This window comes from Cololabis saira, chromosome 16, assembly GCF_033807715.1.
Source record: "Cololabis saira isolate AMF1-May2022 chromosome 16, fColSai1.1, whole genome shotgun sequence".
Taxonomy (NCBI): Eukaryota; Metazoa; Chordata; class Actinopteri; order Beloniformes; family Belonidae; genus Cololabis; species Cololabis saira.
In genome coordinates this window covers 666,231-689,428 of record NC_084602.1, presented here as the reverse complement: position 1 = coordinate 689,428, position 23,198 = coordinate 666,231, and the positions used below count along the sequence as shown (strand labels likewise).

Sequence of the window (23,198 nt, the reverse complement as noted above, 5' to 3'; positions counted from 1 at the left end):
CCATCCATCCATCCATCCATCCATCCATCCATCCATCCATCCATCCATCCACCCATCCATCCATCCATCCACCCATCCATCCATCCATCCATCCATCCATCCATCTCCTCTGCAGGGTCATGGGGGTCTGCTGGGGCCTATCCCAGCTAATTTTAGGCAACAGGCAGGACAGGTCTCCAGTCCATCGCATGGCCACATATAAACACACAACCAGACACACTCACACTCACACTTACGGGCAATTTTGAATCATCAATTAACCTAGTATGCATGTGTTTGGACTGTGGGAAGAAGCCGGAGTACCCGGAGGAAACCCACGCGAGCACGGGGAGAACATGCAAACGGAAAGATCCTGCTGGGCCTGGGAGTCGAACCAGGAACCTTCTCACTGTGAGGCAACAGTGCTAACCACCAAGCCACCCTGCTGCCCGACAGTAAACATTCAACACAATAAAGATTGCACACAAGACAATTAAGCAATAGAAACCGCATTTATGTAACAAGCAAAGTTGAAAGGAAATGATTGATCAGTGAGGTAGTTTGTTCAGTGGGGCGTTTCAGTGTCCAGGAACTGCACCCAGAGAGCAGGAGTTTAAAGTCGATGTTGGAGTGGTGCTGTGTAGTGATTGTTGTTTTTGCAAGCTGGATTATTACTCCATCATTGAGTTCTGAGATATTGAGTGTAGGGAAGTGCATTCGTTTTGACGCTTGTGTGACTTGTTTTTCTTTGGAGTTTGACAGCATGGTGGAAAATGGGTGGAACTGAACGAGAGGTGCACGTAGATTCAATAGAGAAACGTAAATCAGGCGATAGAGAGAAAGAGAGAGCCATTCCACAAGTGTGATTACTTATTTTAACTCCATAATCACTAACCTGTAACCCGCGAGTCACTGATTTTTGACTCCGTAGTAGCCAACTTTAAATCTGTTAGTGTCGCCTCTAAACTCCCTCCTATCCGACCACTATTTCATAATGTTTAAATTGCAAAATAGTGCAAAATAGGATGCCCACCCGGTAGCGGCTGTGGGAATTTCCTTAGCTTTAGCGACTTCCTTAAAGGAGCATGAGGCAGGATTGAGGCAGGATTTATGAAAAAAATTTGTATACGTTTTAAGTTATATAGTAATAATGTCAGATGAAGCGTTCCAAACCAAAAAGAATGAGCCCTCTAGTGCAGTGTTTCTCAATCCTGGTCCTCGAGTACCACTGTCCTGCATGTTTTAGATGTTTCCCTGCACCAACACACCTGATTCTAATTAAAGGTCCTAATTAGCTTGTCACCAAGGTCTGCACAGTTCTGTTGATGACACAGGTACTTGTATCACGGTGTGCTGAAGCAGGGTAGCATCTAAAACATGCAGGACAGTGGTACTCGAGGACCAGGATTGAGAAACACTGCTCTAGTGTATCTTTCCGTTGCCTTGAACAGGCTGTGAGCTGCAAAATGTGCTGCAATTGTGACCGGAATTTCCCGCGCTGTCCTGCGGATCTGACGTCAAATCAGTGGCGTCGCCTGGCCTGGGCATCCGGGGCTTCAGCCCCGGACGTTTTTTCTTTAGCCCCGGATAATTCAACTTCAGAAGAAAAAAATCATAACTGTACATTACGAGTCACTAAAGAAGTTGTAGTTTTCCATTATCAGTGAATGCAACAGGGGATGACGTCGAGACACCAAGACCAATCAGAGAGATGGATTGCGTCCGTATTGAACTAATACGGGACGCAATTTGTCCCGTATTTTCATTAACCCCCCATACACACGTCTGTCACACACACACATCAACACTAAATTGATCAATAATAACAAAATAAAACACAGGAAACATTAAGGCCAGCAAAATCTTTGTGGCGGGACAACAGGACCTGCTGCGTCTGTGCCCAGATCTTTCTTTGTGCCAGACAGCCGGGAGGACTCGGGCTTCCCCTCCAGGTAGGGGTTTGGAATTGGGAATTAAAAGTTCTCTATTGAACCAATACGGACATATATTATGCCAGGCCCGGTTCTACGATGGTGCATAAGCAAGCATTGCATCCTCAGTTTGTGTTTGCGTGCTCAGTTGAAAAGACGAAAAGAAAACTGACAAATTCGACCGCGTTAAGCCTGATTTATGGTTCCGCGTTAAATCGACGGCGTAGGGTACGCGGCGACGCGCACCGTACGTTCGCGTCCCCGCTTACTATACGCGGTAAGCTCTGCTTTGGTGCAACGCAGAACCATAAATCAGCCAGTGTCCGTCTTCACGCATCTGCGTCCAGCAGTTTGCTGCACCAGCAAGACGCTGCTCTCTGATTATGGCTCACAGTTTATGAAAACCCCAAATAAAAAATATATTAGAGAATATTTTATGAAATCAATAATTCAAAAATTCCATCATCAAAATTATAACTAAGGTTCAGCATATCTTGCTTTGCATGTAATAAGACTAGGTAATATATTAGTTTCACCTTTTAAGTTGAATTATTGAAATAAATTAACTTTTACACCATATTCCAGTTGAATTATTGAAATAAATTAACTTTTACATCATATTCTAGTTGAATTATTGAAATAAGTTAACTTTTACACCAAATTCTTCACCTGAAGCAATATTCTACACCTTGGCTGATGTGGACATACACAGCATAGGAGGATATTTCAGCTGCTATATGAGTGGCTGTCTGTACAGTCATGCAAGTTCAATGCTATTAAAGAACACGTTTTTTCATATAAAATAAACACATTTTTATGCAGTTTTGGGGCTTTTTTTTGGCTCCTGCGCTGCTGAAATCGGGGCGTCCTTTATTTCTATTTCTGAAAGGTGGCAACCTCTTTTGCTTTAATTCCTGTGTTATCTATAAGTGAATCATCCTGTTTCTATCAATATAATATGTTTCATTCTGGTACATTTTGGCAGTGTTTGGCTGTAGACAAGACGCAATAAGGCTCAAGAAAGCATTGAGCTTTTTTCCCCAGGTAGATCCCATAGGCTTCCCTATAAGGGTCTGGGCTCAGCCCCCAATGTTCTCAGTCCCAAGAAACGCCCCTGCGTCAAATGATGCTGCACGCGTTCTCCCCGTTCTCCCGTGCCGGCTTCGCTGTTGGCTGCACTACCCTCGACGGCCGTCGTGGCGAAGGGTGGCGCTAGAGAGTCTCATTTCTTAAAAGGAGCCTCATGCTCCTTTAAAGGGGACCTATTATGAAAAACACGTTTTTCTTGTTTTAACATATATAAAGTGGTCTGCAAGGTCTGTACCCCCGCCTTGCTGAATCTTCCAGTGTCATGTGGTTTCTACGAGCCGTTTAGATTTGTGCATTTTCTTTACGTCACCAAAATGCAAACCACGCCCTCGGTCTCCTCCGCTGCTGAAACCACGCCCACAACCAACTCCGCCGGCTGGAGCTTCAACCATTGTTCAGCAGCGGTGGCTGTTTTCCACCGGGTTCCACAGCGAGGGGACAGTTAAAATGAGGTTTTGCATCGACACTTACCCTCATAAATGGATCAGTTCCCACAGTACGGACCCGGCAACTGCACACGAGTCAGCAGGAGGTGACTTTATTTTTTTATGTTATTTATATTTGTCTACAAGTATTTAGCTTAGCTCCGGAGCTCCGGAGGCCACACACTGGACCGGACCGGTGAGGAATCCCGGGCCCGGAGCTCCGGGCGCCGGCGGCTCTATTAGTACCGTAATACCTTTTTCTTATGTTTATGATTTCAGATCTTCCAAGCACCTGAAGCTGTTCAACGACACCTTCAGAAGAAATGCACGGTCCTTCCTTGAGCAAACAATAGTGCATAAATGTTATTTATATACAACTTATGTTTTTAACAATAAAGTTGCCATTTGTGAAAATTCAGTGTGGTGATTTCTTGTAACATATGAAATGATGAGGAATCTGAGTAACTGTGGTGTACCTGTTTAGAATTAAAAAATTAAATCTTCCTGTGTGAATTAGTGTGAAGACGAGGTGACCCGTTCCCCCTTCAGGTAACTAAAGGCTGATTTATGGTTCCGCGTTACACCAACGCAGAGCCTACGGCGTAGGGTACGCGTCGATTTAACGCAGAACCATAAATCAGGCTTTAAGATCCGTGTAACTGCATGAGAGCGTCCGACTATCGCGAGCTGCGTGACATCGGACGCTCTCTGTCTACACTGAAACCGTTAAACTCGCGGCCAGTTAGGACAGTCCAATACAAAAAAAATAAAGCAATGGAATTTATTTTGTCGCAGAAGCTTCTTGCATGGGACATAGTTTGTGTACGACGCAGCCGGCTGCTCTGGCCGGAGCGAGGTCTATTCTCCTCCCCTCCTACACGTCATTCAAGCAGCCAATCAGCGCAGAGCCTCATTATCATAGCCTCCCCTCCCCTAAAATGAAGCACAGAAAATGAGGTGAGAAGCGGTAAAACTAGAGACATGGCCCACAGGCTGAATTTCTGATTTATGTAGAAAAAACAAGCTTTAGATTGTTTTTAAGACATTCAAGGCCTGTTTAAAATATACATTAAATACCATATTAGGTCCCCTTTAAGCCCTGACTTGACTGTTTTGATCCCGTAGAACTCCCTGAGCTGACATCGGTCGTTACTTAAAAAACCTTCTCTTGACCGAGACATTTTTGCTAATTATTGACCAATTTCCAACTTTCCATTTGTATCTAAAATACTGGAAATGGTATTTGCAAGCCAGTTATATGACCATTTGTATAGAAATGATCTGTTTGAAGTTTTTCAGTCTGGGTTCAGAATGCATCATAGCACAGAGACAGCACTGGCTCGAGCGCCTTTATTGTTTTTGGTCCCAAACAGCTTAGGAAGGGATTAGATGGTGTTGCGATGGCCTCCAGTACAACTGTGAGAAACCTTGGAGTTATTTTGATCAGGATTTGTGATTTAAACAGCATATTAATCAGGTTTGTAAAACAGCGTTTTCCATCACCGTAATATCACAAAGATTAGGAAAATCTTCTCCCACAGTGATGCAGAAAAACTAGTTCATGTGTTTGTATCTTCTAGACTAGATTACTGTAATGTGTTATTAGCAGGATGTCCAAGTAATTTGCTGAATAGGCTCCAGCTGATCCAAAATGCAGCAGCACGAGTGCTGACAGGAATCAGCAGGAGAGACCACGTCTCTCCAGTGTTAGCTTCGCTCCATTGGTCCCCGTAAAACTCCAGTTCAAAGTTCTGGTACTGGTGTATAAAGTCCTTGTTGTGAATTCTTCAAGGACAGAGACGATCAGTTTAAGACGCTCTTATTTTGAAATCTGACGGCGCAAACTGTTTCCGGTTGCGCAATTGGTAGACGTTACACAGCACTGACAGAACAGTTAGATCGAGTCATTGATGATAGGGCTGCAACTAACGACTATTTTAATAGTCGACTAGTCACCGACTATTAAAATGATTAGTCGACTAATCGGATAATTAGTAATTTTTTTTTAAATTTAGTATGAGGTTGCTTTAATTATGTGGCAAATGATAATAAACACAAGAAAGATGGCACTAGAGCCCTGCTATAGCGGGACTGTTTTCTTCATCCTGCTCCCGCTGAATTTCTGACCATTACCGCCTGCAACGTGTGTTCCACTCCCGCCCCTCCCGCAAAACTCTGAGAATTCATGCCCGCACGGCGCACAATAATAGAGATGCATTGATTTTGTGTCTTCTCCCGTCCCGCAAGAGAAATGTCCAGACAAATCTATCTGATTTAATGTTAACATGATCATTGTGGAGCTTGATGGATAATTGACAGTTCATAGGTCACTTGACTGAAAGTTAGATGCAAATCCATCATTGTCATCATCGCACAAGCCTTTTTTCACCTTTCGTGCTGCATCAATTATGATTGAGGTTATTGCAACGAGAGTAGCTGTGAGTGGCTCAAATAATACTAATAAATAACATAAAATAAACAAAGTTAAGAATGAAACAAATTAATTTAACAAATTAATCGCTTGGCCATTACATTGCTGTGGAGGAAGAGAATGTTGCTGACCGACTGCGGTCCCGTGCGTCTCTCTTTCAAGATGCTCCACAGACACTAAATGCAGTTTCTCCAAATATCTGACTTAATTTAATTTAAATTAATACTTTGTCAAGCACAGTCAGGCATAACGTTAAAGCTCTATTTTAAAGCCAAAATACGCTTAATATCTTACCAAGGCGAGACCGTTTCGTTCAACACTCCGACGTGCTTTCTCTTCAAATGCATTAACGACGTGCTCCGGTGATAAGTAAGGTCTGCTTTGCAAACTCTGCAAGTCATCTTTTTATTCGCCGTATCGAGGCTAAAACGCTCCCAAACTTTTGAAGTTTTGTTACCTGCAGCTGCGGTGAGACGCTATTGTGCATACGTCCATAAAACTGTTCCTTTTTCTAGTTGTTCTTATGCTCTTGAGTGTATTTAATATTAATAAGTGTTTGTTATGTAATTAGCCATTCGAATAATAGCCTAACGTTGAGCTAAGTGGCTAATTTAGCTAGCGAGCTGCGTCCCTGAGAATGTGTGTGAATTGCTGTATTAGTTAAGGCTTATTAATGCTAATACTTCATGTTTGTAATTTATTTCCTTTGTTTATTGCAGAAACTCTTTCATCTGTTCATCACTTCAGTAATTTGTTCAGTTCTGTTACCATCCGTCATCTGTATGTGGATATCCAATACAGTAACGTGTGGAATAATCAGATGTCTGCGTGTTCTCTGAACGGAACCCTGTAGTGGTCAATATTCACATTACACCAGATTCTCAGGGGTCGAATCCCCAACAGTCCTAAACATCCAAACTCCTTGTTTCTCCAAGACCTGATAGTGCCTTATGTTCCTAACAGAGCTCTCTGTTCTCAGAGTGCAGGTTTACTCGTAGTTCCTAGAGTATCCAAATGTAGAATTGGAGGAGGGGCCTTCTGCTATCAGGTACCATTACTATGGAACCAACTTCCAATCTGGGTTAAGGAGGCTGACACCACCTCCACCTTTAAAACTAAACTTAAAACATTAGTGTTAGTAAACCTCTAGTTAGTGTAACTCTAGTGTGTTTAGGGCCAGTAGTCATAACTGCATAACTGATACAGGACCAGACTAGAGCTGCTGTAGAGCTACGCTGCAGGGGGACCAACATGATCAACTAAATGTGCCCCTCTCCCCTCTTTGTCTCCTCTTCTTCTCTTTCCTTTCCTCAGATCAACCCCTCAGTTATTAACTATAAGTATCTCATCACGCCCATTGTTCTCCATTGTTCTTGTAGTTTGTTGTGCTGGTCTGCCCCCCCCCCCCTCCCTCCTTTTCTCTTCTGTGTATGTTTGCAGGCCAGAGCTTTAGGAGCTGCATGCTGACCTGCAGTCCCCACCTCTGATCATCCCACTGCTGCTTACACCTGTCTGTATGGATGTCTGGTAGATGCTTGCTGACATCCTGCCCCCCCCCTCCGACCACTTCAGTGTCTGCTGTCTACATCTGTTTATATAGTCATCCCTGTAGTGCACCAGCTAGCCATTGTGTCTGTGTTTCTCCTTTCTCTGTTATTCATTCTCTCTGTCTGTTTTCTCTTTTCCTGCTCTGCCCAGCTGGCCTCTGATTCAGGTCCTGCCCAAGGTTTCTTTCCTCCTAAAGGGGAGTTTTTCTTGCTTTTTTTGAAGTTTTTTCTTGCTTTCCTTGGAGTTTTTCATCTTGGTTTAAGGTTATTACATGCTATTGTTTATGTAATAATTGATCGGGGGTCATGTTCTGGTCTCTGGAAACATCCTAGAAACAACGTCTGTTGTAATAGATAAATAAATAAAAATTGATAAATAAAATTGAATTGAATGTCTTATCCAAACAGTGTCCAGCCAGGCCCCGTGGCACCTGTGGGGCCTCGCTGGACACAGCTGGACACACCTGGCTACCAGGGGACCACCAGTGAGGCCCACCTCCAGGCCTGGCTCCAGACGGGGGGGCAGTGTCCCACATCCAGGCAAGGCTAAATGAGGATTCATGTTTTGCATTTTGTGTGGCTCCTCATCTGGGACCTGTTTTCCCCTCGTATGGTCACCGAAGGCATCCAGTTAGTTTCCTTGCACGGATTAATAAAGTATTTTGAATTGAACCACCATGATGTGGCAGCTCAAGTTGACATATTTAATGTTTTCTCTATTCCATTCTTCCTATGAGCCCTTGCTGCTGTTGCGATGATAGTAGGAAGTTTAGTTCTGATAGCAGGAAGTTTAGTTCTGATAGCAGGAAGTTTAGTTCTGATAGCAGGAAGTTTAGTTCTGTCAGATGTCTGTTGAGAATTTCACGTGCTGTTTTCTTTTCTCCAGCTGCAGGAACAGCTGCTGCAGAAGGAGAGGGAGCTGCAGAGGAGGGAAGCTGAGCAGGAAGTGAGGGATGAGGAGAGGGAGGCCGGCCTCTGGGAGGGCCCTGCAGGTGAGGGGGACAGGCAGAGGTCACAGTTCACACTTCTCTTCAGTAGATCTGATCCAAATGTCTTGATATCTTGTCATGGAGACGTGGATGTTAGAAAAACCCGGGGTAAGTTATTATAAGATTTATTGGTAAGAAGCATTGTTACACCAAAGAAGTAATCTACCAAACACTAATTTCCTTACTTTTTGTGCTAAGTTTGTAATTTGAATATTTGTATATATACTCTGTTACCCTTACATTTGGAATACATTTTCTTTTCTCATTTTTGAATGCGCAACTGTGTATATTAGCTTTTTTCCGCCGCTCCGCTACAATATAACCTTAATTTATTTACAAGTGTCTACATATGTATCAGAAGTTGGTGCCGCAGTTGTGCAAACATTTTAAAATCAAATATACATATGCATTTCGATCTTGCAGCAGATGTTAGTTTTCTCGTGGAGGTGTGTGTGTCCTTCACCGGTCCTCTTTGACAGTCTGATCTAGCAAGATCACTGATGCAAAACATGAAAAATGAGACAGAGAGACGGTGACGGGGGTGTCCAGTGATGGTTTGAAACACTCAGAGGTCCAGACTCTGGTTCTTCAGTGGCCACGGTTACATGATGTTTTTTAATTCGGAATTAATTATTCCGAATTAAATAATTCCGAATTAAACTATTTTCCTTCGAGTTTAAATGGAAATAGTAATTCCGAATTGAGGTTTACATGGAAAACACGTTTGATCGGCTTTATCCAATTCCTCTACAGGTCTGGGGGTTGGGAAGGTTCTGATTGGATAGGGGGGCGGACCGGAAGTTAAACTACCGGAAGAAAAACTAACTTAGCCACTACAACTTTGAAAAGCTCACAATTTTTATGTTTCATGCCATCTGTTCTTTTAATGATTTCCAGGTCCTCCAAGTTATTTATTAAATAAATGGTCTCTGCTCTTGACCAGCGTTTACTGCTGCTGCATCTTGAAACTTTGTTTGGAAAACCAGCCCAGTGGAATATAAGCGTCATGGAGACAGACGGGCGAGGGAACGAGCAGAAAGAAAGACTGGAATTAATTTAAAGAGGAATGAGTGTAAACATGATCGCGGAATTATTCTATTCAGATTTAAAATCAGAATAAACCAGCCACTTACTACGGAATTAAGTTTAATTTGGAATTAGGTGTTTCCATGGTAATTTGTTCCTGCTACAAGTGCAACATGAAGATAAAACAACGCTCCAAGCAACTCAGAGAACAGGTGACGGCGACAAGAAGATCCCACAGAGTTCACATAAATCCATCATCCATCATCATCAAGGAGCACAGCACTGGTCTCAGTCTGCCTGGAGCTGGACATCCTCACAAACTGAGTGATCGAGCGAGAAGACGACGGGTGAGGGAGGCCACCAAGACACCTAGGACCTCTCTGAAAAAGTTAGGAGCTTTAGTTGGCCAGACTGGAGACCACTGTTACCCATGTTCTTCACCAGTCCAGGCTGGATGGGACAGTGGCACCGAGAGCCACTGTTGGACATAAGCTCACATACATTTGTAAAAGGGTTGTGGGACTCTCCAAGGTCAACTGGAAGAAGGTTCTTGGTTCTGATGAGACAAAAATTACGCTTTTTGGCCATCAGACTAGACGCTGTGAACACTAAACACTGCACATCACCAGAAACGCACCATCTTCACAGTGAAGCATGGTGGTGGCAACTTCATGCTCTGGGGACACTTCTCAACTGACCATGGAGGGATTGCAGAAGAAGAGGAAAACATGAGGAGAACATGAGGAGAACATGAGGAGAACATGAGGAGAACATGAGGAGAACATGAGGAGAACATGAGGAGAACATGAGGTGAACATGAGGAGAACATGAGGAGAACATGAGGAGAACATGAATGCAGAACATGAGGAGAACATGAGGAGAACATGAGGAGAACATGAGGAGAACATGAATGCAGAACATGAGGAGAACATGAGAACATGAGGAGAACATGAGAACATGAGGTGAACATGAGGAGAACATGAGGAGAACATGAATGCAGAACATGAGGAGAACATGAATGCAGAACATGAGGAGAACATGAGGAGAACATGAGGAGAACATGAATGCAGAACATGAGGAGAACATGAATGCAGAACATGAGGAGAACATGAGGAGAACATGAGGAGAACATGAGGAGAACATGAATGCAGAACATGAGGAGAACATGAGAACATGAGGAGAACATGAGAACATGAGGTGAACATGAGGAGAACATGAGGTGAACATGAGGAGAACATGAGGAGAACATGAGGTGAACATGAATGCAGAACATGAGGAGAACATGAGGAGAACATGAATGCAGAACATGAGGAGAACATGAGGTGAACATGAATGCAGAACATGAGGAGAACATGAGGAGAACATGAATGCAGAACATGAGGAGAACATGAGGAGAACATGAATGCAGAACATGAGGAGAACATGAGGAGAACATGAATGCAGAACATGAGGAGAACATGAGAACATGAGGAGAACATGAGGAGAACATGAGAACATGAGGAGAACATGAGGTGAACATGAATGCAGAACATGAGGAGAACATGAGGAGAACATGAGGAGAACTCATCAGATCTGATCCAAATGTCTTGATATCTTGTCATGGAGACGTGGATGTTAGAAAAACCCGGGGTAAGTTATTATAAGATTTATTGGTAAGAAGCATTGTTACACCAAATAAGTAATCTACCAAACACTAATTTCCTTACTTTTTGTGCTAAGTTTGTAATTTGAATATTTGTATATATACTCTGTTACCCTTACATTTGGAATACATTTTCTTTTCTCATTTTTGAATGCGCAACTGTGTATATTAGCTTTTTTCCGCCGCTCCGCTACAATATAACCTTAATTTATTTACAAGTGTCTACATATGTATCAGAAGTTGGTGCCGCAGTTGTGCAAACATTTTAAAATCAAATATACATATGCATTTCGATCTTGCAGCAGATGTTAGTTTTCTCGTGGAGGTGTATGTGTCCTTCACCGGTCCTCTTTGACAGTCTGATCTAGCAAGATCACTGATGCAAAACATGAAAAATGAGACAGAGAGACGGTGACGGGGGTGTCCAGTGATGGTTTGAAACACTCAGAGGTCCAGACTCTGGTTCTTCAGTGGCCACGGTTACATGATGTTTTTTAATTCGGAATTAATTATTCCGAATTAAATAATTCCGAATTAAACTATTTTCCTTCGAGTTTAAATGGAAATAGTAATTCCGAATTGAGGTTTACATGGAAAACACGTTTGATCGGCTTTATCCAATTCCTCTACAGGTCTGGGGGTTGGGAAGGTTCTGATTGGATAGGGGGGCGGACCGGAAGTTAAACTACCGGAAGAAAAACTAACTTAGCCACTACAACTTTGAAAAGCTCACAATTTTTATGTTTCATGCCATCTGTTCTTTTAATGATTTCCAGGTCCTCCAAGTTATTTATTAAATAAATGGTCTCTGCTCTTGACCAGCGTTTACTGCTGCTGCATCTTGAAACTTTGTTTGGAAAACCAGCCCAGTGGAATATAAGATCATGGAGACAGACGGGCGAGGGAACGAGCAGAAAGAAAGACTGGAATTAATTTAAAGAGGAATGAGTGTAAACATGATCGCGGAATTATTCTATTCAGATTTAAAATCAGAATAAACCAGCCACTTACTACGGAATTAAGTTTAATTTGGAATTAGGTGTTTCCATGGTAATTTGTTCCTGCTACAAGTGCAACATGAAGATAAAACAACGCTCCAAGCAACTCAGAGAACAGGTGACGGCGACAAGAAGATCCCACAGAGTTCACATAAATCCATCATCCATCATCATCAAGGAGCACAGCACTGGTCTCAGTCTGCCTGGAGCTGGACATCCTCACAAACTGAGTGATCGAGCGAGAAGACGACGGGTGAGGGAGGCCACCAAGACACCTAGGACCTCTCTGAAAAAGTTAGGAGCTTTAGTTGGCCAGACTGGAGACCACTGTTACCCATGTTCTTCACCAGTCCAGGCTGGATGGGACAGTGGCACCGAGAGCCACTGTTGGACATAAGCTCACATACATTTGTAAAAGGGTTGTGGGACTCTCCAAGGTCAACTGGAAGAAGGTTCTTGGTTCTGATGAGACAAAAATTACGCTTTTTGGCCATCAGACTAGACGCTGTGAACACTAAACACTGCACATCACCAGAAACGCACCATCTTCACAGTGAAGCATGGTGGTGGCAACTTCATGCTCTGGGGACACTTCTCAACTGACCATGGAGGGATTGCAGAAGAAGAGGAAAACATGAGGAGAACATGAGGAGAACATGAGGAGAACATGAGGAGAACATGAGGAGAACATGAGGAGAACATGAGGAGAACATGAGGTGAACATGAGGAGAACATGAGGAGAACATGAGGAGAACATGAATGCAGAACATGAGGAGAACATGAGGAGAACATGAGGAGAACATGAGGAGAACATGAATGCAGAACATGAGGAGAACATGAGAACATGAGGAGAACATGAGAACATGAGGTGAACATGAGGAGAACATGAGGAGAACATGAATGCAGAACATGAGGAGAACATGAATGCAGAACATGAGGAGAACATGAGGAGAACATGAGGAGAACATGAATGCAGAACATGAGGAGAACATGAATGCAGAACATGAGGAGAACATGAGGAGAACATGAGGAGAACATGAGGAGAACATGAATGCAGAACATGAGGAGAACATGAGAACATGAGGAGAACATGAGAACATGAGGTGAACATGAGGAGAACATGAGGTGAACATGAGGTGAACATGAGGAGAACATGAGGAGAACATGAGGTGAACATGAATGCAGAACATGAGGAGAACATGAGGAGAACATGAATGCAGAACATGAGGAGAACATGAGGTGAACATGAATGCAGAACATGAGGAGAACATGAGGAGAACATGAATGCAGAACATGAGGAGAACATGAGGAGAACATGAATGCAGAACATGAGGAGAACATGAGGAGAACATGAATGCAGAACATGAGGAGAACATGAGAACATGAGGAGAACATGAGGAGAACATGAGAACATGAGGAGAACATGAGGTGAACATGAATGCAGAACATGAGGAGAACATGAGGAGAACATGAGGAGAACTCATCAGATCTGATCCAAATGTCTTGATATCTTGTCATGGAGACGTGGATGTTAGAAAAACCCGGGGTAAGTTATTATAAGATTTATTGGTAAGAAGCATTGTTACACCAAATAAGTAATCTACCAAACACTAATTTCCTTACTTTTTGTGCTAAGTTTGTAATTTGAATATTTGTATATATACTCTGTTACCCTTACATTTGGAATACATTTTCTTTTCTCATTTTTGAATGCGCAACTGTGTATATTAGCTTTTTTCCGCCGCTCCGCTACAATATAACCTTAATTTATTTACAAGTGTCTACATATGTATCAGAAGTTGGTGCCGCAGTTGTGCAAACATTTTAAAATCAAATATACATATGCATTTCGATCTTGCAGCAGATGTTAGTTTTCTCGTGGAGGTGTATGTGTCCTTCACCGGTCCTCTTTGACAGTCTGATCTAGCAAGATCACTGATGCAAAACATGAAAAATGAGACAGAGAGACGGTGACGGGGGTGTCCAGTGATGGTTTGAAACACTCAGAGGTCCAGACTCTGGTTCTTCAGTGGCCACGGTTACATGATGTTTTTTAATTCGGAATTAATTATTCCGAATTAAATAATTCCGAATTAAACTATTTTCCTTCGAGTTTAAATGGAAATAGTAATTCCGAATTGAGGTTTACATGGAAAACACGTTTGATCGGCTTTATCCAATTCCTCTACAGGTCTGGGGGTTGGGAAGGTTCTGATTGGATAGGGGGGCGGACCGGAAGTTAAACTACCGGAAGAAAAACTAACTTAGCCACTACAACTTTGAAAAGCTCACAATTTTTATGTTTCATGCCATCTGTTCTTTTAATGATTTCCAGGTCCTCCAAGTTATTTATTAAATAAATGGTCTCTGCTCTTGACCAGCGTTTACTGCTGCTGCATCTTGAAACTTTGTTTGGAAAACCAGCCCAGTGGAATATAAGATCATGGAGACAGACGGGCGAGGGAACGAGCAGAAAGAAAGACTGGAATTAATTTAAAGAGGAATGAGTGTAAACATGATCGCGGAATTATTCTATTCAGATTTAAAATCAGAATAAACCAGCCACTTACTACGGAATTAAGTTTAATTTGGAATTAGGTGTTTCCATGGTAATTTGTTCCTGCTACAAGTGCAACATGAAGATAAAACAACGCTCCAAGCAACTCAGAGAACAGGTGACGGCGACAAGAAGATCCCACAGAGTTCACATAAATCCATCATCCATCATCATCAAGGAGCACAGCACTGGTCTCAGTCTGCCTGGAGCTGGACATCCTCACAAACTGAGTGATCGAGCGAGAAGACGACGGGTGAGGGAGGCCACCAAGACACCTAGGACCTCTCTGAAAAAGTTAGGAGCTTTAGTTGGCCAGACTGGAGACCACTGTTACCCATGTTCTTCACCAGTCCAGGCTGGATGGGACAGTGGCACCGAGAGCCACTGTTGGACATAAGCTCACATACATTTGTAAAAGGGTTGTGGGACTCTCCAAGGTCAACTGGAAGAAGGTTCTTGGTTCTGATGAGACAAAAATTACGCTTTTTGGCCATCAGACTAGACGCTGTGAACACTAAACACTGCACATCACCAGAAACGCACCATCTTCACAGTGAAGCATGGTGGTGGCAACTTCATGCTCTGGGGACACTTCTCAACTGACCATGGAGGGATTGCAGAAGAAGAGGAAAACATGAGGAGAACATGAGGAGAACATGAGGAGAACATGAGGAGAACATGAGGAGAACATGAGGAGAACATGAGGTGAACATGAGGAAAACATGAGGAGAACATGAGGAGAACATGAGGAGAACATGAGGAGAACATGAGGAGAACATGAGGTGAACATGAGGAGAACATGAGGAGAACATGAATGCAGAACATGAGGAGAACATGAGGAGAACATGAGGAGAACATGAGGAGAACATGAGAACATGAGGAGAACATGAATGCAGAACATGAGGAGAACATGAGAACATGAGGAGAACATGAGAACATGAGGTGAACATGAGGAGAACATGAGGTGAACATGAGGTGAACATGAGGAGAACATGAGGTGAACATGAATGCAGAACATGAGGAGAACATGAATGCAGAACATGAGGAGAACATGAATGCAGAACATGAGGAGAACATGAGGAGAACATGAATGCAGAACATGAGGAGAACATGAGAACATGAGGAGAACATGAGGAGAACATGAGAACATGAGGAGAACATGAGGTGAACATGAATGCAGAACATGAGGAGAACATGAGGAGAACATGAGGAGAACATGAGGTGAACATGAATGCAGAACATGAGGAGAACATGAGGAGAACATGAGGAGAACATGAATGCAGAACATGAGGAGAACATGAATGCAGAACACGAGGAGAACATGAGGAGAACATGAGGAGAACATGAGGTGAACATGAGGTGAACATGAATGCAGAACATGAGGAGAACATGAGGAGAACATGAGGAGAACATGAGGTGAACATGAATGCAGAACATGAGGAGAACATGAGAACATGAGGAGAACATGAGGTGAACATGAGGAGAACATGAGGAGAACATGAGGAGAACATGAATGCAGAACATGAGGAGAACATGAGGAGAACATGAATGCAGAACATGAGGAGAACATGAATGCAGAACATGAGGAGAACATGAGGAGAACATGAGGAGAACATGAATGCAGAACATGAGGAGAACATGAGGAGAACATGAGGAGAACATGAGGAGAACATGAGGAGAACATGAATGCAGAACATGAGGAGAACATGAGGAGAACATGAATGCAGAACATGAGGAGAACATGAGGAGAACATGAGGAGAACATGAATGCAGAACATGAGGAGAACATGAATGCAGAACATGAGGAGAACATGAGGAGAACATGAGGAGAACATGAATGCAGAACATGAGGAGAACATGAGGAGAACATGAATGCAGAACATGAGGAGAACATGAGGAGAACATGAGGAGAACATGAATGCAGAACATGAGGAGAGCATGAATGCAGAACATGAATGCAGAACATGAGGAGAACATGAGGAGAACATGAGGAGAACATGAGGAGAACATGAGGAGAACATGAGGAGAACATGAATGCAGAACATGAGGAGAACATGAGAGCATGAGGAGAACATGAGGAGAACATGAGAACATGAGGTGAACATGAGGTGAACATGAGGTGAACATGAGGAGAACATGAGGAGAACATGAGGAGAACATGAATGCAGAACATGAGGAGAACATGAGAGCATGAGGAGAACATGAGGAGAACATGAGAACATGAGGTGAACATGAGGTGAACATGAGGAGAACATGAGGAGAACATGAGGAGAACATGAATGCAGAACTTGAGGAGAACATGAGGTGAACATGAATGCAGAACATGAGGAGAAAATGAGAACATGAGGAGAACATGAGAACATGAGGAGAACATGAGGTGAACATGAGGTGAACATGAGGAGAACATGAGGAGAACATGAATGCAGAACATGAGGAGAAAATGAGAACATGAGGAGAACATGAGGAGAACATGAGGTGAACATGAGGAGAACATGAGGAGAACATGAGAACATGAGGAGAACATGAGGTGAACATGAGGAGAACATGAGGAGAACATGAGGAGAACATGAGGAGAACAAGAGGTGAACACGAGGTGAACATGAGGAGAATATGAGAACATGAGGAGAACATGAGGAGAACATGAGGTGAACATGAGGAGAACATGAGGAGAACATGAGGTGAACATGAGGTGAACATGAGGAGAACATGAGAACATGAGGAGAACATGAGGAGAACATGAGGAGAACATGAGGTGAACATGAGGTGAACATGAGGAGAACATGAGGAGAACATGAGGAGAACATGAGGAGAACATGAGGAGAACATGAGGAGAACATGAGGAGAACATGAGGAGAACATGAGGAGAACATGAGGTGAACATGAGGTGAACATGAGGAGAACATGAGAACATGAGGAGAACATGAATGCAGAACAGATCACCATCCTGGAGGTAATCTGATTCATTGTGACCGAGAACCACAACCTAACCCATCAAGACAACGGCCCCAAACATCCAGCAAATGCTACACGGAGACAAAGAGAAGGCCAAAGTTCTGGAGAAGCCGGGCCGAACGCCCGGACCTCAGTCCAACTTAAGGAGCTGTTGGTGCTCGGAGAACCCGAAAAAGCTGGAGCTGTGCTGCAAGACTGGAAGGGAAGGGTGTTGAGACGAGCTCTCTGAGACGAGCTCTCTGAGACGTGTCCACAGACGTGTCTGGACTGGGATGTCCATCTCCCGACCTGAAGGCCTGCACACTTGTGCAATCATGTACTTGTTTTATTCTGTTTTCTTTGGTGGATTCTTGTCCCAAAAGACACAATAATGTCATTTCATCCACCAAAGCAATTTACAAGCGTTGCACATTTGGTTTTAAAAGATTTCTCTAGATTTTAGTAGCAATGTTAAGACGTAGTATGTATGCAGACAGTTGTGCCAACAAACGTTAATATTTGTAAATATGTGGACATGTGGGTAAATCAGACCACCGGTTAGCATGCAGAGCGTAACGCTGCTATCCTTCCTGCTTCCTTGTCTCTTCATCTCATTACTTGTCTTGTCTCCATCACACCTTGTTTCCTTTTTAGCTTGTTTTTTTACTCTACTTTTCTCCTTATGTCCTCATTTCCATGTCTCTTGTTTTCCTTTTCACCTTGTTATCTTTGTCTCCTTTGCTCTTTGTCCCCTGTTGTCTTGTCTTGTTTCCTTGTGTCCTTACTTTCTCTCACACTGTTTCTTTGTCTACTCAGCAGTGTTGGAGGAGGTGCTTGCAGCTCAGAAGGACAGAGACCAGGCAATGATGTCACGACTGCTGCTGGCCAATGAGGAGAGAGATGAGGCATTGCTCCGCCTCCATCGCCTGCAGCACGCCACTGAGTATGACTTTGTTCTGGGTTCTGGAAACGGGTCACTGTTCATAGTGCTGGTTCTGGTTCTGCTGGTTCCTCCAGTCCTGGTTCAGTCTCCTGACCCTGCAGGTTCTGTCTGGTTCTGCTGGTTCTTCTGGACCTGGTTCTGCAGCAGTGGGCAGTCGTCCTCATTATGCAGCTCCTCGGTGTGTTGAGGAGCTGTGAAATGAGCTCTCGTCTCTTTGAGCAGCAGCCAAACAGCAGAAAATCTAATTAGAGATAATACTCCCCCCCCTTCTCTCTCTCTCACACACACACACACACACACACACACACACACACACACACACACACACACACACACACACACACACACACACACACACACACAGGATGAGAGGGTAATTGATATTGGAACCACAATCCTTTTTATGAGGACAGAATATGGAGGAGCATGTTCCATCTGTTGGGATCAGAGCAGCAGTCCTCCTCGAGTGTGTGTTTTCCTGATGAGCCTGAACACACCAGTGTGTGTTAGTGTGTGTTTAAGGCTGGCATGTGTGTTTTCCTGAAGAGGCCGTTTCTGGAGTCTGGGGCCTGTTGATCATGTGACTGCGGGGCCTGAACTCAACTGATCTCTGTGATGGCGATGAAGACGACTGAACATTGACCTGCAGCGATCCGCCGCCATCGGCGTCCAGAACCGTGTGTTGGGGTTGGAGGTGGCGGTCCAGGTGTCGTGTGTGTCTGTCACAAAGACTGAGTGAAACTTCTCTGGAATTACAGACGAAGGCTTCAGTCTGGGATCACCTGATGGCGGTAGCGGCTGCGGGTGCCGGTGGAGTGGATGTGAGTGGGAGTGTTAATGACGGCGTGGAGCAAGCCGAGTCGGGCTGAGCCAGGCCGCCGGGCCGTAAGCAGGGTGTTAGAGGAGCTTTATTGGAGGCGGCCGTCTTTCATTACCTGCTGCTCCCTGCAGAGGAGACGCCTCGGCCGCCTTATTACACTTTATTACAGCAAAACAGCAGCAGCCTAAATGAAAAGAGCCCCCAGGAGGAGCGCCGGAGATGAGCCGGAGATGAGCCAGTTACCAGCTGCACGTCCACCATCATGACTGCCGACGCACTCTCGGCTGCACGCCGCTCTGTTCACCCGAGCATGAATTTAAAATGACGGATCCTGGACAGACTTGAGGGACAGCAGTAGGAAATTACTGCACATCTGCACGCCGTTCAGGTCATCTGACGGCCATGATGGTGGGGGGGCGTCCTGCAAGACTGTGGTTCCAGAGAGAGTCCTGTTATGCCTGTTTCCATGGTGATGATGTAGCGTTACTGCCTCCAGAACTCTGCAGAACTGCTGGGGTCTGGGGGGTTCTTGGTTTGTCTGGGGGACTCAGAGTTGGTTCTGGGTTGTTCTGGAAGGTTTTGGGTTGGTCTGGTGGTTCTAGGTTGGTCTGGGATGTCCTGGATTGTTCTTGATGTTCTGGGTTGGTCTGGGAGGTTCTGTGTTGGTCTGGGAGGTTCTGTGTTGGTCTGGGAGGTTCTGTGTTGGTCTGGGAGGTTCTGTGTTGGTCTGGGAGGTTCTGTGTTGGTCTGGGAGGTTCTGTGTTGGTCTGGGAGGTTCTGTGTTGGTCTGGGAGGTTCTGTGTTGGTCTGGGAGGTTCTGGGTTGGTCTGGGAGGTTCTGTGTTGGTCTGGGAGGTTCTGGGTTGGTCTGGGAGTTTCTGGGCTGGTATTCGAGGTTGTGGGTTTGTCTGGGGGGTTCTGTGTTGGTCTGGGAGGTTCTGGGTTGATTTGGAAGGTTCTGTGTTGGTCTGGGAGGTTCTGGGTTGATTTGGAAGGTTCTGTGTTGGTCTGGGAGGTTCTGGGTTGATTTGGAAGGTTCTGGGTTGGTCTGGGAGGTTCTGGGTTGGTCTGGGAGGTTCTGGGTTGATTTGGAAGGTTCTGGGTTGGTCTGGGAGGTTCTGGGTTGGTTTGGAACTGCTGGGGTCATTCTGAGGTTCTGGAGATCCATCACATTTGTTCTTGCCCGAGGAGAGGAAACCAAGGCAACAGAGCATTCTCCGGTACCGCAGACTCAAGCGGGTCAGTACGTGAGACTGAAGAGGAGCCGGCAGAGAACCTGCAGAACTCCTTGCAGGTGTTTGGACAGTGACCTCAGGTGAAACGTGGGACTGACTGTGTGCTTGTGTTTTCAGGTGGGAGGGAATCTCCCTGCAGGACCTGGACACGGTAACGACACACCTGCAGCTTCTGCTGGGTCCAACTGATTCTGCTGGTTCTGACTCTGGGCTCTGGGTTTCAGGACGTGGAGGAACTGGTCCAGCAGGTCTGTGAAGCCTCCTCAGTCCAGGACCTGCAGCAGCTCGGCTCAGCTCTGGTCCGGCACCTGCGGTTGGCACGGCAACGGCGTAATGACATCACAGCGCAGGAGATGAAGGCTGTGATGGAGGAGAGAGACAAATGTGTGGTCAAGGTGGGTCTCCTCATCCGTGTGATGTTCAGCAGAACCAGAGGTTTTGTTTCTGGATCGTTTATTTGACGACTGCTAAAACAAGATAAATAAATTAACTTTGCTAAAACACCCAAAAGGATTTTCTGAACAACTTCATTGTCTTCAGAAACTCTGAACAAATGTAGAATTTTAGTGCACCAATGCCCTGAAGGAGTTCAGAAACGGTCTGGAATTGAGGTCGGACATACTTGTGGAACCACGACCCTGCCCTTTAGGAACCATCAAGGTTCAGTTTTCCCAAACCAGGAGGCCAACAGCCGTCAGTTACTTCATCTTCCTCTTATCCAGGTTGACCTTGGTTGAGGTCATGGGGCCAGCAGTCTAATCAGAGGGGTCTGACCACCCTCCCATCCATGGGAGAGCAGGTCCTCCTGGTTCCGGGTCTCCAGGAGGACACTGGTACACCTGTAGATCTCCTGCTCCTTTCTTGCCTCACTCATAAACAAGACCCTGACATGAAACACTGGATCTGGAACATGGTCTGTAACTATTGACTGTGGACAATTGCACAGAGTTGGAGGTCCCGGCTCAATGACTCCAACAGGACCACATGACCCGTCAAATCAAACCCCATCCATGGACAGAATCCTGATGGAGTCAACTCCACCTGAAACCTAATGGACCCAGCAACTTGTACTCTGACAAGCTGTTTTGGATCTGGACCCTAGTGGCCAGTAGAAGAACTGCAGGTTTCTTTTCTTCCTTCATTACATCAAACAAGTGAACTTCATGTAGCGTCTGGGTCCCAGTATCTGGTTCCCAGCGTCTGGTTCCCAGCGTCTGGTTCCCAGCGTCTGGTTCCCAGCGTCTGGTTCCCAGCGTCTGGTTCCCAGTATCTGGTTCCCAGCGTCTGGTTCCCAGCGTCTGGTTCCCAGCGTCTGGTTCCCAGCGTCTGGTTCCCAGCGTCTGGTTCCCAGCGTCTGGTTCCCAGCATCTGGTTCCCAGCGTCTGGTTCCCAGTATCTGGTTCCCAGTATCTGGTTCCCAGCGTCTGGTTCCCAGTATCTGGTTCCCAGCGTCTGGTTCCCAGCGTCTGGTTCCCAGTGTCTGGTTCCCAGTATCTGGTTCCCAGCGTCTGGTTCCCAGTATCTGGTTCCCAGCGTCTGGTTCCCAGTATCTGGTTCCCAGCGTCTGGTTCCCAGCGTCTGGTTCCCAGCGTCTGGTTCCCAGCGTCTGGTTCCCAGCGTCTGGTTCCCAGTATCTGGTTCCCAGTATCTGGTTCCCAGCGTCTGGTTCCTAGCGTCTGGTTCCTACCGCCTGGTTCCCAGCGTCTGGTTCCTACCGCCTGGTTCCCAGTATCTGGTTCCCAGCGTCTGGTTCCCAGTATCTGGTTCCCAGCGTCTGGTTCCCAGTGTCTGGTTCCCAGTATCTGGTTCCCAGCGTCTGGTTCCTAGCGTCTGGTTCCTACCGCCTGGTTCCCAGCGTCTGGTTCCTACCGCCTGGTTCCCAGTATCTGGTTCCCAGCGTCTGGTTCCCAGTATCTGGTTCCCAGCGTCTGGTTCCCAGTATCTGGTTCCCAGCGTCTGGTTCCCAGCGTCTGGTTCCCAGCGTCTGGTTCCTACCGCCTGGTTCCCAGTATCTGGTTCCCAGCGTCTGGTTCCCAGCGTCTGGTTCCCAGCGTCTGGTTCCCAGTATCTGGTTCCCAGCGTCTGGTTCCCAGCGTCTGGTTCCCAGCGTCTGGTTCCCAGTATCTGGTTCCCAGCGTCTGGTTCCCAGTATCTGGTTCCCAGCGTCTGGTTCCCAGCGTCTGGTTCCCAGCGTCTGGTTCCCAGCGTCTGGTTCCTACCACCTGGTTCCCAGCGTCTGGTTCCCAGTATCTGGTTCCCGGCGTCTGGTTCCTGGCGTCTGGTTCCCAGCGTCTGGTTCCTACCGCCTGGTTCCCAGCGTCTGGTTCCCAGCGTCTGGTTCCCAGCGTCTGGTTCCCAGTATCTGGTTCCCAGTATTTGGTTCCCAGCGTCTGGTTCCCAGTATCTGGTTCCTACCGCCTGGTTCCTACCGCCTGGTTCCCAGCGTCTGGTTCCCAGCGTCTGGTTCCCAGTATCTGGTTCCCAGCGTCTGGTTCCTACCGCCTGGTTCCCAGCGTCTAGTTCCCAGTATCTGGTTCCCAGCGTCTGGTTCCCAGCGTCTGGTTCCCAGTATCTGGTTCCCAGTATCTGGTTCCCAGTATCTGGTTCCCAGTATTTGGTTCCCAGTGTCTGGTTCCCAGCGTCTGGTTCCCAGCGT

The 23,198-nt window shown here is 45.6% G+C and overlaps 1 protein-coding gene across 5 annotated transcripts in view; it reads left to right on the top strand.

Moving 5' to 3' along the window:
• The window catches only part of mipol1 (mirror-image polydactyly 1), a 178,450-nt gene that overhangs the window by 55,895 nt on the left and 99,357 nt on the right, over positions 1–23,198 (top strand). For 4 of the 5 annotated variants that reach the window (XM_061743488.1, XM_061743487.1, XM_061743486.1 and 1 more), the window contains 4 exons: positions 8,289–8,394; positions 18,362–18,488; positions 20,660–20,693; positions 20,767–20,937. In XM_061743488.1, coding sequence (XP_061599472.1) covers positions 8,289–8,394; positions 18,362–18,488; positions 20,660–20,693; positions 20,767–20,937 — 438 coding nt within the window. The remainder of the gene's footprint in view (positions 1–8,288; positions 8,395–18,361; positions 18,489–20,659; positions 20,694–20,766; positions 20,938–23,198) is intronic. The other variant, XM_061743485.1, reaches the window with a different exon arrangement.